This window comes from Gymnodraco acuticeps, unplaced genomic scaffold (assembly GCF_902827175.1).
Source record: "Gymnodraco acuticeps unplaced genomic scaffold, fGymAcu1.1, whole genome shotgun sequence".
In the NCBI taxonomy this organism is placed as follows: Eukaryota; Metazoa; Chordata; class Actinopteri; order Perciformes; family Bathydraconidae; genus Gymnodraco; species Gymnodraco acuticeps.
Genome location: NW_022992193.1, coordinates 2,766,554 through 2,779,884, shown reverse-complemented (window position 1 = coordinate 2,779,884; position 13,331 = coordinate 2,766,554). Strand labels below are relative to the sequence as shown.

Below are 13,331 nucleotides of genomic sequence, written 5' to 3'. Positions count from 1 at the left end.
TCTTATTAAATAAAGTGCATGCAGTCTGTCAAAAATGTGCTGCAAAAGTTAAAAAATGTAAGCGTACTGAAGGCAAATTGGAGATAACGACATGTCAGACCTAAAATCAGTTGGAAACTAACACGATTACCAATGAATTCTAATATTTCCCCCTAACTTATCAGTACAATGTGTCTGTAAGTGTTGCTAATGTGTTTTCTGTTTAAGGTGATTATATGTCAATATTGTGTTAAGTGCTTGTTTATGCTGCCTCCAAGTGGCCAGAAAAAATCTGTTAAATACAAGAATGTGTTGCAGTTGTTCTTTGAGGTATTGATGTCACAATGGCGGTTACCACAACTCCATGGACAAAAATCTACACTGCTCACCACAGCTGATCACATTTCATGTTCTGTATCAGACCCATATAATACAGAAGTCATCCGAACCATACCCACCACGAGCAATCAAAGCTAAAGTCTCAATATAATGGTAATTGTTGATGTCTGGAACTTCCTGTTTACAGTATGTCAGATGCATTTTGAGGCACTGAAACCCAAACTAACACTCTCTGCCACACAGATTCATCAACACAAAACCCTGTAGTCTTATAATCGCCCAGTCAGATATCCATTTGTGTACAACAACCATCTAAAAGGAACGATGTTTAAATAAATAGAGGACTCTTTCTGTATAATTAGCTGAAAGATTAGATGTTCTTATCGGGGGCACAAAAAAGGTATTTCTTTAATAAAACATACATGTTAAAATCGGAGCAATTTATTCCTCTCCTATTCCTCCTGGAAATAATTTGTTTGCCAAGGAATGCCAGAGGCTGCAGCAAACACTCTTTCCTTCCTAAGGCTGTCCGCTGTAAGATAAATACTATGTGACAGAGAAAGTGAGTGATTGAGGTGAATTGTTTTCTGAGTTAGTGACTACTTGGTTGATGGACGAGGTGAGCAGAGGGAGCGAATGAGTCACCAGGACAAAAATAAAAAAGGCAAGGAGCTCCAAACCCAGCTAAAAACCTTGGATGACATGGCTCGATGAAGTCAAGCATGAGGAACAGGCCCCACAGACACTAACAGGCCAGGGGAAAAGAGAAGCCAGGGATGAAAAAGCAGAGCCACACCTGCTTTCAATTTCCACCAAATTGAAATTCTGTAAGGCACAATGGGCGCCTTTGTGAGAGAGAGAGAGTGAGAGAAAACGAGAAGGAGAAACACAACAAGAGGGAAAATGGAAACCAGGATGATATTTGTCATATTTGTGTGAGTGTGTGAGCGTGTCAGCATTTACATGTTTGTTTCATAAGCATATACAAATGAAAACTATGGTGGACTTATTCGCAGGGAAAAAACGTAGATGGTATCCTCCGTATTTGATCAGAATACTACGGTGAAAGGGGACAACATTTGGTAGGGATTTTGCAGTAAAATCTAATCTATGCATCTTACCTAACCCTCATAAAATAACTCTTCACATTTAGAACATAGGGTTTTAAATGCGCAAATGTGTGAATTGCTGAAACACATGAGTTACTAAAGTCCAGGTGTTTACAAATTAATTTATGTAGCATCCTGAATTATTGTAGCATTATAATGAACCACATATATATGTTTTATTTAAGCCAACATTCTATTAAATCACAAACCTATTTGGGTGTTCTACTGCTCCATAAAAAATGTAATAGAAAAAGCTGTTTAAAAGTGGAAAATATCCATATGTTATGTGAAATTTGAAGATTGTAATGCAAAGTGATCTTTCATTAATGCAAGCAGCATTTATGGATTAAATGTATAATACAAAAAATTCAAAATGGCATTTGACATTTAATTAAAAAAGACCTGCTGCACAGTGGACTATAGAAATGTTGAATTAATTAATGAATTAAATTAATATGTACATTGTGAACTGGCTTTCCATTTTTACAACAAACATATAAAGTCCAAAAATATGTAAGATATGAATCATATCTTTACAAATCTAATGCCCTGATACATTGCATTTCTTACCCTGTCTACCTCCATACTTCATTGGAGTATGGATCAGAGTACAAGCACATACATGTGAGCGCAGCATGATTTATTTATGGCGCTGAATACAGCCGATCCCACTGGACTGACACTGTAGGCCGGTTGCCAGGTTGGAGCAGATCCTTGAAGACCAGAAACGGTCTACCTCCTGCTTTAATGTGGGTGTGATGTTTTATGGATGCAACAAATAATCCACATGCATTTGTGTGTGCACGTGAGGGGGTAGCTGTTATACTGTTCGCGCGATATGATCAATACCAGGTGCAGACGGAGGGACACAAAGATCAATGAGCTGTGATCATGAAGTCTAGGCCGCTTATGATCATTAGCCAGCTGCTAATGAACTTAGAATGCTGTGTTTGCAAATTAGCTCCACTCTCTTGAGTCCATCTCGGGGAAATAAACACACCCACACAGGACAAGAGCAAAACAGAAGCCCTTTCCATTTTTCCTACATGTTGATACATGTCACAAGTTCATATGCACAGGTGTGTGTGGCTAAGTCGTCATTTGTTAGTATCTATTTAAGCTCTTAAATTATACTTATCAATTTGTTGAGAGTGCCTATGGTTTCCTGCCAATAAATAAACACTTCTATATCTTATGGCTGTCATAACTTCAAGCTTTTTGTGATGTTTGATGGTGCACAGATAGAACTTGGGCAGGGATCCAGACTTGGGTATGAGATGCGGGGGCAGAGCGGTGCACAGTGCCCCGGGGAAGTGAGCTGAAGCTAGGTCGCGGCATGGCTGGTGTTGGCCCGGGGGCCTGGAGGGAGGCTTCCGGTCACATCGCATATAAATCACCTGGTCACGGATACACAGAGCGTTGTTTAGCCAGAGTGACGGCTCACACTCTCTGAGGATAGTCTGACTCTCAAAGATACAGTACCACACGCAAGGCATGTATATAGTAGACACATGCACAAAGAAAAAGAAAGGAGGAAGCTCCGGAGAGAGTTGGAGGGATCCTGTCTGTGTGGCAGCTGAGCAGCACATCAGGTCCCTTCGGAGGCTGTTGACCAAAAGAAGGTCTAAGTGCAGTTCCATGTCTTTTGGAGGTGGGAATCATCATCAAAACTATATCACCACTGTTATTATTACATCTAGGAAAAAAGTCACTTTTTCCACATATTTTTACCAAAGACTAACTGTTTAAATAAATATACCAATCCAATTTTGACAGAGGGTCAAACCCACAATAAAACCCAGTTGTTGATGAAGCCACATGAGGGTACTTGACCATTTATGTCAGCCAATATCGCTAATTATTGGGGTTTTTACTAATATTTGTAGAATTTCAAATCACTCCATTGACTGCAAAATTAAACAATTAAGAAAGTGTGTTGGGAAAAAGCTTCCTGGCCCGCACGCAGGCGTAGAGAAATCTTCATTATTAAAGAATGCCCTCACCCAACGCAAGCTAATCACCAAGCATGGCTAGCAGATACGCTCTTATTAGCAAAGGAAAGAGACATTCCTAATACTCGCCAGGCCACACACAGAGACATACAGAGGTGACACATACAGAGGCGTGGCAGGCGGTCCAATCAAAGGATTGATTTTCAGAGCTCTCCAGGGGTTCTGTTCAGTCAATGAGGAACTCTGTTAGACAACTGAAGACATGATGAATCGACCATACATTGTTGCTTACAGTTTTTCAGCTGCCGAGTACTGGACTGCAGCATAAAAGGAAATATAAGTTGTTTGTTGAGCAGATTCATAAAAGTTTACTGATTATTATGCAATCTGTAATGTCCAACAGTGTCACATCAACTACAATAAGGCAAATAAATCACAAAGCAAAGAACCACCAATATGAAAACAAGTCGTAATTTTCCATATACATTATTGTTCAACCTTATCTGCCATAGTAAGGTATTTTGCTTTATCAAAATTGATGCATCAGAAACCAGAATAACATGACTTTTATGTTAATATGGAGGGTTTCTAGTGTATTATGTCACACACTGTGGTCATAATCTAAACTAAGAGAGTAGCCAAAGTTAAAAACTAACAACAAATATCCCAAGGAAAACGTTGTTACATTTAGTTTAATATTGTTAGTTTGGTGGTGATTGGCTTTGTTTTCATCATTAAGTCACAGTTGTGTTATACTCAAATATATAAATGCAAATAAATATATGTAATTTCTTGTCCAACATTGACAGATTTTGCCCAAGTGGCGACCTCTGGGAAGAGTAGAGCCAATGCAGAATATCCAGCAGAGGGTGACTCCTGTGGTTGCAAAAATGTGTGAAATTGTATAGAAGTCTATGAGAAAAGTAACCACTTCTGTTTCCAAAAAACCCTACAAGATTGGCCAAAACCAACATGGCGATGAGCAAAACGCTAGACCAAGGCATTCAAACTTCAAACCAATGGGTCATGGTGTTAACCGCCCTTTTATATACAATCTATGTGTTTTAGTGATCTTTTTTAAATGTTCAAAGAAAAGGGCTAAGTGCAACATGCATGCCCTGACTTTTAGCAATGATTGCACAAAACCAGATACTTGCCCTATTTTATGTTTGCCTTGCAATTTTACAAAATCCAAGCAGAGAGTAGTTAGCATAAGAAAACATCTGAGGTCTGTACTCAAACTTGTGACTCTGCATAATCCCAGGTCTGGCTGCACTCGGGTAAACACCTACAGGAAATTCTTTAGTGAATATGCAAAAGTGTCATATAGCTGGTGCTGTGTCAAATAATGGTTGTTGTTATTCATGGCTGCTTAGCATATTGTAGAGTAGTAATTAGCACACAGAAGTATTTGGCCAGTGCTGTACAAACTAGCCTTCATTTGGGGCTATTTCTGTCAGCACGTCAAATCTAATATTCTCTCTCTGTGTGTGGGGTGATAAATAATGAATAGCGTGTATTTGAGGAGCTTTCTTAGAACCCGCGTTTCGCACGTCACTCAGCTTCTCCTTGTTACACTCCTTCCTCTCTCTGCTGATGTCACACCTCACAACACTCATGTCCTTCCCCTCTCTATTCCCCTTCATCATCATTTTTGTTGTCGATCTGAAGGAGCGATACTGAAGGAGCGATAATGTTGGATTGGAAGCCTTGCATCTGGACAACTCAATGTCTCGATTTGCATATGAAGTGCGTGGGAGCTTTCCCTCCACCCTGCCTCTCTCCCCTTGCATCTAAATGGCCCTCTCCCCCACTGCAAGCTACAGAAAAGTAGGGCAGATGCCTCATTTAACACTTGGGTAGGATCATTATACGCTGTGTATACATTATAGCAGAAAAAAAGCGATAAATACACCTACTTCTTCATTAAAGGTGGTGTTGCATTGCAGCTAGGAGCATAAAAAGGTAGGTAATGTTGGAAGAGGCAGTTTACATACAAATGCTCATTGTTTTTTATGGTTATGTGTCTGGACAGCATCTTAAAAGGCAGATTCCACATGTAAAGGAAAAGGCTTAAATCCTCAATCTATGTTGCTTTGTCAGAAAAACATGTCCCTATTCACCCTTAATCCAAACACATCATCACACATGTCAAGTGGTGTGTTGGCGTGCTTGACTTTTTCTTTCTTTTTTTTCAAACCAAGATGCTGCGTGGAAATACCCCGGTTCCTGACACACTCAGTCAGTCCCAGATAGCAGGAGAAGTGAACAGCAGCAGATTAAATTATACAGGAGAAACCAGAAATAGCTCGAGTGCCGAGGCCGCTTGGACCCGACGCAAGAACGCGCCGATGCGAGTCGCCACAGAGCAGTCAACTAGATTAGTCCAGCAAAGATCACGCAACAGAGTCAACCGCTGTAGATCCGCCTGCCATCTTGTCATGTGTGACAAATCTGAACTTCACCTCTAGTGACCAGAAGATGAAGGATGTTAGTGGTGGGATCTAAGTTTGAATTGCATTAGACCTTGGTATACTTCCATGGAAAAAAAGTCAAATGTTAGCCAAAAATAATAATGAACAAGAATCAGAAGCAACAGGGGTGCTGCTGTGTTGTCAATTCAAAGGAACCATTGACCATGAACTCCTCACTTCCTCAACACATCAGACATAAACATAACCGCCCACGTGACAACACTATGGAAGGTCCATTGGAGCAATTGACAAAGCATGGGCAGAAAAGAAGCATTCAGAAATGTCTCATGCCTCTTTTGGGAAATCTGCATCCCAAATAACTACATCTGAATCCCTAACAACCTATTGCTGGACCCGAATGCATCCCTGTCTTACCCAAAACATGCAGGAGAGGCAAACCCAGGTGCTGGCCCTCCCTGCAAGAGCAGAGGGCAGAGACAGAGAGACGGAGGGCATCCTGGGAAAAAAGAAGGGATCTCCAGGCTCACGGAAGAGATCCATGGTATTCCAAGACATGCCCAATGTTTCCATGCAAGTTTTGGCGATGTAGATCCATGATGGAGGTGCACAGAGGGGAGGGAAGGGAAGGCTCTCGTGTTCTCTCTCTGACGGCCTCAGTCAGTCTCCCGCATCTGCGCTCCCTCCCTCTCTTGCTTCCACTCCTGGTCCTTCCCTCTCTCTCAGTCACTCTATTGTTCGCTGCCTCCCTCTCTTGTCCCTCTTGAAGTGTGGCAACTTTATTCCATGTGGGAAAAGGGGGGAGGTGAGTCTTGGCCTTTATTTCTTTCTCCCTCCCCTCTCCTCAAATGATCCCTCCTTTTCCCCTTTCTTTTTCTTTAACCCTAACACACACACCCTATTCATTGACCACCGTCCACCCCCTTGCGCCGCATACCTCACCTCTATTTCCCTCCACCTCTCCGCCCAGAGCATGCTCGCTCTTGTCTGCGCTAATGTCACTTCAATTTTTCATCGGCAAACCCCCTTCCTGTTTCCAGATCTCCACTCTCCCTTCAGAATATCTGCAGGACTCGACAGATGCTGTGACGCAGCTGAGAGGCCGGACCAACAGTGGGAAGCTAACAGGTAAAGGCTGCACAAGTTGGCGTGTGACCAGTATAAAATATAGCTGAGATCATCACTGTGGTGTACAGACATTGTATATGCACATGCAGTCTCGTGCACACACTCAAAGAAAGGCCATGTTCACATATGCACACAATAAGGACCATATGGCCGTGCAGTACTCTCCTGCGGTGACATACTGTATGCAAGGGAACTGACATAACAGTAAGAAACACTTTATGGGGTATTCCAAGAAATCAGTGTTACACTTTCACAAACGCTTGCTCGAGATTGAAGCGGTAAAGCAGCCAATACTGCTTTAATGGATTGTTCTTGGAAGCTTTACTGATGATTTCTTTGTCTTTTTTCCTTTTATTTTGTGAAATAAAGGGGCTAGAAATGTCAGATATATCCTAGTTTATCTTGTCACCTGACTTCCATCCTTGCTTCTGTCATGATAACTATGCTTGCTAGAGGTCTGTGTTGCCCCCTTTTGTTTTCAATGATCTGATTGGATGATAAAACATTGTAGTTTGTGTAGCAGGCCGCTTCTGACTCACATATACGAGGGTACAAAACATTCAAACTAAGCCTTCAGACTTCAGGGACCAGTGTGTATCTTCAAATTTCTTTAAAAAATGTGTAGTTTCGAAGCCTAGGAAGACAAAAACTGATGACATAATTTGTCCTGGACCTTATCTGATAACTCAATAAAGTGTGCCTTTAAATGCACTGCATGCTGTTATAAATATGACTACACCAACAGGTTGATAACCCTTTTGGTCATGCTTGCATATATGCATAACAGTGGGTTTTTCATCCTCCAAGGTCCCATTTGTGCATAAACAAAATATTCCACATGCATGTATGCATACATTTCCCGAGCACATGTGTGAGGTATATCGCTCCATGCATGTGTACATCTACATCAAGTACAGCACTGAATCAACATTATATCAGCGGTGCGGGCACATTACATCACTCCACAGTCAGATCCATAAAGGGCTAAGAGCCAATTCATTTTGAGAAAACACCCTCTATTGATCCCTGCTGCACTCCATCACTTCCACTGTAACAGTTACCACAATCCATAGGCTAACCTGACACCAAATCTGTGTGTGTGTTTATGTCTCCCACTGTGTGCATTAACATAATGTCAGCACAGTTGGAGGAATGCTTGTCATGTTAACTCCTGAATAGTTTTTAGTTTTGTTCGAAACATATGACTTACTCCCTGCAGCCAACTGGTGTAAACTGGGTTGCTATAGCAGCCTCTAGTGGCCTCCAACCAATCCTCTGCAGACAGGTACGCTTTTATAAAACATGCATGCATCTAATGTTTTTTTTTCTGTCTGGGTGCAGCCAGAAGAGACATTAAGGTGATACTTTACCACCTGCAAAAAGCATTGATTTTGGGTGTGCTTTTGGGAGTGGTGTATTTTCACAGTACAACATTTTTGTACAGTGAGGTCAGGTTCTTATTCCCCTATTCCCAATGCAACATGTCGGGACTCACTGAAAACAGCCAGCAGGCAGGCACAAGCACACATACTCTTTATTTCCCAGAGAAATGCACTCGTGGAAAAGGCTATTTAGGCCAGCGTGGGACAGTAAATCTCATTACATCTAATGATGTTAGCAGCCTTTACCAATATAACATTTGATATACATACACTGACAAATGCAAGATCTCCACCAACACACCAAAGAAGTTCAAATATTTTGGTTGTACTAGATATACTGTTTGGACAAGATGGAAGAGAAGAAAAGAGAGAATTCCACATCTGCAGGCCCCTCTTCTGTCGCTGGAGAATCCATCACATTAAAGCTTTAATGCTAAAATAACAGAGCATCCATCAAACTGAACGCCAGCCGAGAATTCAGCGAGTACTCTGCAGATCCCTGGGCGGGGTACATGCCCACCGTAGCCACATTTGGACGATATCGCTCAAGGTGGAAGGTGAGCATGTGATAAATACAAGGAGCAATGAATAGGGTTTCCATGCATATGCTGAGAGAAGCAATCTACAGGGTGAGAATAGGGAGCCATTCAGCGGACAGTTTTCCCATCACCCTCTTCTCTTTTGGCTGTCTGCAGTACTGCCTGATGTGAATTTATTGCCCTGGGGGACATTAGGTAAATGAATAGCGAGGCAAGTAAACAGTAAATGTACAGGAGAGGAGAGGAAGGGTAAGGAGACAGGGAGAAGCAGACACAAAGCAAGGACATTATATGAAATTTGAGGGAAGAAACGGAAAAGAGGAGACGGATTTGAATAAAAGAAACAGAGAGGAAAGAGACAAGAGGAAATCCAGTTAAATGAGAGGAAAGTGCAGGGGAACCAAGGAGAGCAGAAGAAAAGAGACAAGGGGATAGGAAACTACATTTTTAGGGGAAAAGAGATGAAAGGAAACAAAAGGAAATTCAATGAAATAGAAGGAAAAAGAGGAAAGGACACACTGGGAGACACAGGGAAAGGAGAAGGAATAAGAAATAGAAGGGGAAAGGGAATACAGGAGAGCAGAGAAGCAGAGGGTTACCCTTCCATGGTAGCACCGTAGTGTCACCATAGTAACACACATGGAGAAAAACCTTTACCCATCATTCCCTCCACCTCCCTCTTTGTTTCCCCATCTCTTTCTTAAAAAAAAAAACGCTGCACAATCGCAGTCAAAAGACACACAATATTCCCATCTCCAGTTGTAACCCGGCCCTATCATGTGGGGACCGTGTGAGCCGGGTTGCCATGGAAACTGAACACCTCACAGCGGTCCTTGGAGGGAAGACACAGAGCCTTACCTCTCCACTTTCACCTCCCAGTCGGTCACGTGACCAGCTGTGATGCTGCAGCTGGAGCAGCAGACTCAATGGTCGTCATGCACACTGCAAGAACTTCTGTTGTGAGGCAAAATCCTCGTTTGTTTGATTGTTAAATTAAACAACATGGGTCAGAGAGGGGAAACGCTTATTGCTAGGTAATTTTTTTCGACACTGTATACTTATGAGGAATTGGTCATCAGCCAACTGTTGCAAAATCAGATAAACAAGTGTTTGCAACCTTCAGTGATAATCAAACCAAGTTGATTGTAGGGTAATAAAGAAAGAAGAGGGGGATTTTTCCAATAACAACTGTATACTTTCCTAAGTGAGAAGAAAAGTTTAACATTTGTGCTAGATTTTTGGAGCAAGAACTCTTTATCAAGTAATATCCGTCCGTCCGTTAAGTTGTAAAACCCCATATGAAAAATAATTGGTGCCACTGCAACCACCACCCTTTTCTTTTCCAATAGTACAACCTCTTTTCAAGAATAGTCTATAAATTAGTCCGTATTGTAATTCAACTAAGATTTAGAAAGGTGGCCATACTGGAATCAAGGACTTGATTTTGGAAAATAGCCAAAACAAGTTGAGTTTTACTGAAAACAGGTTGAAATATTCAAAATATAGACGGAAAAAGGATATCTTAATAGTTGTCATAATACATTTGACGATGTAGGTAGAACAGTTAAAGATGTGCCTTATCTTCCTGCATTTCTAAAAACGATAAAACTGGGGTCAAATCTGGAAAAATGGTGCGAAAACCTTCTTCACTATCGATTTAATGACAGTATATGTATGAGAGTGTTCCTAAGAGGGAGAAAATGTCAAACAAAAGGAAATCCTTTCTCTAGATTGAAGAAAAAAAGCCAATGCTGAGAGGACATGCTGAGCTAAAGCTGTGACTGAACGAACATAATGGGTTAGGGATTCATTGCATAGGGTCGAGGAGATATATAATGAGTGTGTGTCTGCAAAGACAGTTACACACACATTTACGCACACATACAAGAGAGTGCGACAAGGGGAGTGTGGTAGGAATGAGCGCGGGTGTAGAGATAAGGAGCTGCGGCAATGGGGCGGGGGGGTTGATGCTGGTGTTGTGGGAGGGTGTCGGGGCTTGGAGAGACGGGCGGCTGCAGCACTATATGTTACGGCGTCACCGCCAGCAAAATCCCATCATCACCACCAGACTTTAAAACACCACCGCTGCCTGAACGGTTCTCATACGCAACAGCAGAGGGAGAGTTACAGCACTGCAACACTCAAGTTTCAAACCTTTCCACCAATATCTAGAATCAAAGCTTTCATGATTCCAACGATGAGGATCAAATTGAAAGATATGAGGGGGCATGAAAGTGTCTTTACTTTAGGATAATATTCTCACAAGGGGACATCATTTTTGAAAAACTGCTGAGGGTGCAGTGCATTAGGCTGATTTGGTCAGTCCTGCCTTAGGATAAGTGCTATTAAAAAAAGCTCTCTCTTTGCTCAAGAGATGCTCATGGCGTTGGGAAAAGGGAAAAAAAATACCCTCCAAAAATGATCACCATTTATCAGAGGATCACCTCGGGCACTGTTTCTGGTGCCCTCACATGTGTGTAAGTGCATGTGTAAGTGTGTGTCAGAGGAAACAGTGCCATTTAGTTATATACATGATTGATTATCAGCTAGAGAGGAGCATAAAGAAAGCAAAGAATTGTGGTCCAGGTTTGGCTAATAACACTGCCTCCGGGGAAACAGACAAAGAAACAGGAGTGTGCGTTCGGCTGATACCATTCAATGAACTCCAATTGGCCTTTGTTGCTCATACACATGTGCCATACGACCAACGGGATATGGCGCAGGGATGAAACCCTCGTCGAAAGCGAAAAAATACAGCATGACGTGCAATGGCTGGAGATGAATGGTTCCCTTTTACGGGAGTACGCAAACCCCCAATAATGGTGCATTACAGTTCTGCAGTTCCGAAAGCAAGGTGACCCTATGTATCAAGAGCAACTACCATTTGTTCCAGGTGGTTGCTGCAAGTGCCTTGCTCTAGGGGCAGGTCCAAAAACCCATGGTTCCACACCACCTCTATCTGGAGCAGCTGCCTGGAGACAATTTGGAGATGTTACACTGACCTTGAATCGGCACTTAGAGGGACACCAACCAGTCTTCCAGATCCCATGGTCCATGACCAGTTGCCAAGCTCTTTTTCACAGCTACGTCATTTGGTGGTGTAGGTAAAAGCGACTGAGTGCATGTAATGGATGAGTGGTATGATTGAGGCCCATTCCGATGTGTATTTCATGCAGGATGAGAATTCCAGATACATTTTTTGGCATTCATTGCAGAAGAAAGTCACCTGCGTGGGCTGAAGTGAGACATGAAAGACGACATGTGCAGAGCTCGTCATTTAAGTCCGTTGGATCCAGGCTCAATCTCCCATTCCAAGCAAACCCCTTCCCCCCCTTTCCATGAAGTCTTACCTTGTCTCGCTTGGCCCCCCGCAGAGGGAAGAAGCAGGCGAAGAGGAACTTGCCCCAGCTGACGACGGCAGCCAGGCACCAGTTGAGGCGAGCCATGCCTGCGTCTGTCCCGTCTCGTCTGCCAGCCTCTTATCTCTCCCCTTGGTGCCGGGATAGGATCCTGCAACCCCCCCTGGTAAAAAGAACGATGTCAAACGGAAAAAGACCCCGCAGAGAAAGGAGACCCTCTTGTCCTACTCCGTGGAGCACAGTTGAAAAGCGTCAGACGACGACTGGGGTTTTGTTTTCCTTTCAGTTTTTTTTTTGGGCAATTTTGGCAACCTGTCTGGCTATGTGTCTGCAATTCCAATTTGAGGGGGGGCTGGTGTGAAGCTACTGGCGTCCCACAAATGGACTAGACCTTTGGACAGTCTAGAGGGACCCGAAGCGTCAAGAGCCTAAAACTGTCTTCCTGCCATCCATCTGTCTTTCTTTCTTCTTTCGTCTCTTCGGTCTCCACAGCCCGGTGTAGATGAGTCAGTCCTCAAAGTGTGATGAGCACCGTCGGCTGCATAATGCGAAGAGCCCGCTGCTGATCGACGACACTGTTACACACACACGCACGCTGGCATGCCCCACACTCCCAGTCTCTCACACACATTCACGCACATGTACGCTCGCCTGCAGAAGAAAAACAAAAAACGCTGTCCTGGCACATACATCCACAGGCAGAAGAGCCCCCCTCTCGTCACACGGTTCCCCTCCAGGCTCAGGATCCCCGGTGCTTGGTGCTTACACACTCCGCTTACACACACTCATCTCTCTCGCTCTCTCTCTCTCTCCTGCTCTCTCACACATACACACATGCACTGATGCTGCAGCACTTACTCAGCCAGCGCGGGAGGAGGGGAGCAGAAAGAGTGAGGGGGGGGGGGGGGGGAGAGAAAGGACTGGGAACATAACGGTTGAAGGAAAAAGATGGAAAACAGAAGGGGTTTTTTTCTGCTGAGAATGACAGATTGAGTGTATTCATTGAGTGTTTGTGTTTCAGAGTTGAAGTCAGTGTCGGCGAAGGAGAAGATGTGCGTATGAGCGAAAGTGCGCATCAAGTAGTGTGTTCACCGGGAGAGGTGGAGGAGCAA

General features: G+C 43.2%; 1 protein-coding gene across 13 annotated transcripts in view; it reads right to left on the bottom strand.

Annotated features, from left to right (window-relative positions):
* Positions 1 to 13,057, bottom strand: part of tns1a (tensin 1a) — a 75,916-nt gene extending 62,859 nt beyond the window's left edge. For 7 of the 13 annotated variants that reach the window (XM_034205331.1, XM_034205332.1, XM_034205335.1 and 4 more), the window contains exon 1: positions 6,229 to 6,550. In XM_034205331.1, coding sequence (XP_034061222.1) covers positions 6,229 to 6,384 — 156 coding nt within the window. In that variant the 5' untranslated portion in view covers positions 6,385 to 6,550. Of the gene's footprint in view, positions 1 to 6,228; positions 6,551 to 12,210 lie in introns of those variants that run through there. The other 6 variants (XM_034205328.1, XM_034205329.1, XM_034205333.1 and 3 more) reach the window with 3 other exon arrangements.
* Positions 13,058 to 13,331: the final 274 nt, after the last annotated feature.